This window comes from Otolemur garnettii, unplaced genomic scaffold (genome assembly GCF_000181295.1).
Source record: "Otolemur garnettii isolate 467f Iridium unplaced genomic scaffold, OtoGar3 scaffold00135, whole genome shotgun sequence".
Lineage (NCBI taxonomy): Eukaryota > Metazoa > Chordata > Mammalia > Primates > Galagidae > Otolemur > Otolemur garnettii.
In genome coordinates this window covers 4,282,581-4,286,578 of record NW_003852530.1, presented here as the reverse complement: position 1 = coordinate 4,286,578, position 3,998 = coordinate 4,282,581, and the positions used below count along the sequence as shown (strand labels likewise).

General features: G+C 41.6%; 1 protein-coding gene across 1 annotated transcript in view; it reads left to right on the top strand.

Moving 5' to 3' along the window:
- Positions 1-3,998, top strand: part of CEP89 (centrosomal protein 89) — a 68,083-nt gene that overhangs the window by 34,122 nt on the left and 29,963 nt on the right. Inside the window, 3 exon segments of the mRNA XM_023518356.1 lie at positions 1,084-1,226; positions 2,572-2,622; positions 3,026-3,109. Of these exon segments, the coding sequence (XP_023374124.1) occupies positions 1,084-1,226; positions 2,572-2,622; positions 3,026-3,109 (278 nt within the window).

Below are 3,998 nucleotides of genomic sequence, written 5' to 3'. Positions count from 1 at the left end.
CGGGAAGGTGGGCGAGCCCGGGAAGGAGGGCGAGCCCGGGAAGGAGGGCGAGCGCGGGAAGGTGGGCGAGCCCGGGAAGGAGGGCGAGCCCGGGAAGGTGGGCGAGCCCGGGAAGGTGGGCGAGCGCCCCCGCGCGTTCAGCAGGCGCAGGCACCACTTCCTCAGTCTGTTAGTTATTTGGAGGATTCACATTTTATGTTGGTGATACTCGTTGATATTTATGTTACTAATATCTTGTTGTAATATTTAAGTTTTATTAATATCCTCACACTTTTTGAAATTTTTCTTTTATTGATGAATGTGAATTCTTTTTTATATCATTACAGGTCATTTTCCTTCATAAAGTTGCCCAGTTTAAATTGAGATACTGCTTATTGATATATAGAAACTCTTTACATTTTACAGATTTTAGTCCTTTGTCATGTGGGTAATATTTTCTTAGTTTGTTGATAATTTGGCTAAACTTATAGGATATTTTTCTTTTATGACTTATTCCCTTGGTTCAAGTCTTTTTTAACTCTAAGGTTATGTGACTATTTACTAGTATTTTCTCCATTCCTTTTCCTATTTATATTCCTTTTCCTATTTCTTATTTAAGTAAAGGCCATATTAATTTCTTGGTATAGGCCCTGCATAATTCTTATCCTAGACACATTTATTTCTAGACAATTTATGATATTTGTGCTTTTATTTTGTGGGATCTATTTTCTATTGTTTTCCAATAGAACATTATTATTAATAGTATGTGGGAAGGTTATTAGTTCTAATACATTTTCCATTTGTTCTATATGATTTTTCAAAGCACATATTTTTATATCATCCAAAACAATGACAATTCATTTCTAACTTAAAATTTTTATTTTTCTTTATTTTATATGCAAAAATTTCCAGTAGCATGTTGACTGTTCAATGTTTAAAAACACAAGTTTTATTCATTTACGTATATTATACGTGTAGTCATTCACTGCTTCTTCTGAGTCTAAAAGAGAAGAAAAAGCAGATGATTAGCAATTTACATAAAATCCTCATAAATTGATATCATTTCTTAGAGTATAATTTTAATTTTTTTTTTAAATTTACTAGTTACCACACCTGAGTTACTTTATCTACGAAAACAAGCTCAAGAATTGGTGGACGAGAATGATGGGTTGAAAATGACTGTCCATCGTTTGAATGTAGAACTGAGTCGTTATCAAACAAAATTCAGACATCTGTCCAAGGAAGAGGTAAAATTTCTCATCACAATAAATTAGACTTTTTAGATTTTTTAGTCATTTACTGTTGAATTGATTTCCAATCCTGAGAGGGTCTTCTTTATTATGATTTGATATTAAAAAATGATGTTCAAAGCCAGGTACAGTGGCTCACACCTGTTCTAGGAGCCTGCAGAAAAATAAACTAATACTCTTAAAAGAAGACAACAAAATCCAGACACTCAACAACGTAACGCTGAAAAAGTTCACCATCCAATAAAAAAATTACTGGGTATGCTCCAGACTTTGAAAGACTAAAAAGACTTCACAGCTAAATGCAACACGTGACCCTCAATTGGATCCTGAATCAGAAAAAGGTATTAGGGCTCAGCGTCTGTAGCTCACAGGGCTAAGGCACCAGCCACACACACCAGAGCTGGCAGGTTCAGACCCAGCCTGGGCCTGCCAAACAACAATGACAACTACAACAACAAAATAGCTGGGTGTTGTGGTGGGCACCTATACTCCTGGCTCCTTAGGAAGCTGAGGCAAGAGAATTGCTGAAGTCCAGAAGTTGGAGGTTTCTGTGAGCTATGACACCACGGCACTCTACCCAGGGCAACAGCATGAAGCTCTGTCTCAAAAAAAAATTGGGAAATAGTTGAAATCAGAAGACAGTCTATAGATGAGAAAATAGAATACCAGGCAATTGGCTCATGCCTATAACCCCAGCTACTCTGGAGGCTGAGGTGGGAGGATCCCTAGTCTCACAGTTTGAGACTATGTAGTGATACCCAGTCTCATAAAAGGTTTTAAGAAAATTAGCCAGGGATAGTGGCACATCTGTAGTCCCAGCTACTCAAGAGGCCAAGACAGGAGGGTCAGTTGAACCCAGGACTTTGAGGCTGCAAAGAACGATGATCACACCAGTGATCACAGCAACCTCTAGCCTGGGTGAGAGTCAGAATGTCTCTAAACAAATTAGAATAAATAAGTGGAGTTAGCAGATACTGACTTATTCTGAGTTTGAAATTTAAATGGAATTATTAAATGACTAAATTGCTCAAAAAAGAAAAAGAACCTTTTCTGTCTCTGTGTTGGTTTCCTAATTTTCATGATTGCGCTGTGGTTAAGTAAATGAATGTTTTTGTTTATAGAAAATACACCCTGAAGTAGTTAGAGCAAAGGGGCATTGTATCTGCAAATTACCCTCAAACACAACAGGAAAAAATGTTCTCATATGTACTGTATATATACATAAACACACACCCATATAGATGCGTGGATTGATAATGTCCAGTCTAGATTAGACTGTCTAGACTTGCCATTTCAGAGGAAGTGTTGCTTAATTTGTCTTCACTCTGTGTTTTATTCTTAGAGTTTAAATATTGAAGGCCTCCCATCAAAGGGCCCTATACCACCCTGGCTGGTAAGTGGGACTTGTTTAATTTCACACTCATATTTTCAGGGCTGTACTTGCATAGTTATTAAAAGCAATTCCAAAGGGCAGCACCTGTGGCTCAAAGGAGTAGGGCGCTGGCCCTATATGCTGGAGGTGGCAGGTTCAAGCCCAGCCCCAGCAGAAAACTGAAAAAAAAAAAAATTAAAAAAACCCCGATTAAGCATTTGGGTGTCACCTGTGGCTCAAAGGAGTAGGGCACTGGCCCCATATGCTAGAGGTGGTGGGTTCAAACCCAGCCCCGGCCAAAAACTGCAAAAAAAAAAAACAATTCCAAAATAACCGTATGTCTTCTTGCCTTTTAAAAACATTGCTGATTGTGCTCAGATGTGACAAAGATGTTCAAGCTCTTTTCCGCCCTCTCTCACCTCAGGTGGATATGAAGCGCCTATCACCATTGTTGCTGGCTTATGAGGACAGGATAAAGGAGAAGGACGAGCTCAACGCCACCCTCAGGGTAGGTTGGCAAATGTCAGCGAAGAGACAAGCTTTAGAAAAATAAGATCCTTTCAAATATTGCAGAAATATTTTGAAAGTAGGTGTACCTGACATACGGTAGAGCAGGTATCCTCAAACTACGGCCCCCGGGCCACATGCAGCCCACCTAGGACGTTTATCCGGCCCACCGGGTGTTTTTGCCACCCCTTCCTGTCCTGCTTAGCAGCCAACTCGTCCCAGGGCCCGTAGTCCGGCCCTCCAGTGGTCTGAGGGACAGTGAAGTGGCCCCCTGTTTAAAAAGTTTGAGGACCCCTGAAGTAGAGGGTCAAATGTCTGTGGAAGGAAAGGAGGGAGGGAGGAAGGAACATGGTGTGGTGGGAGGGAGAGGAAGGAAGGAGGAAGGGAAAGAAGGAATGGGGAAGGGAGTGAGGGAGCCACTGGAGGAGGGAGGGGAGGGCAGCATGGAGGGACACTGGCGCTGCACTGGGAGCCATCTCTCCTGGTACTCCAGCTGCAGATGCACCATTAAGAGGGACATTAGGGCAGATGGAAGGTCATAAGCTGGGGATGTTTTAGGCAAACTTAGATGCTTCTTAATTCCAGGAAGAGCTACCCCAAGAAGTCTAATTATTGAGCGGTTGGAAGTGGTTAGGAAATGAGGTTTTTATTCATTTCTGCCATATTCACCTGTGTGTCATGGAAAGCCTTCTGGCAGCAGAGTTTGTTCTGACTGCAGGAGAACCCAGCCTCTGGGGTGCTACAGAACCCCCCCTGCCTTGGCGCTGCTTACCTCTGGGGTCTTCTCTTAAGTGGCCACACAGGTCTCTGGAACTGGAAGCAGCCAGGGGAGAGGTGTTAGGTTGTTATGGGATCCTTAGGTGCAAGCATCCTTTTTTTTTTTTTTTTTT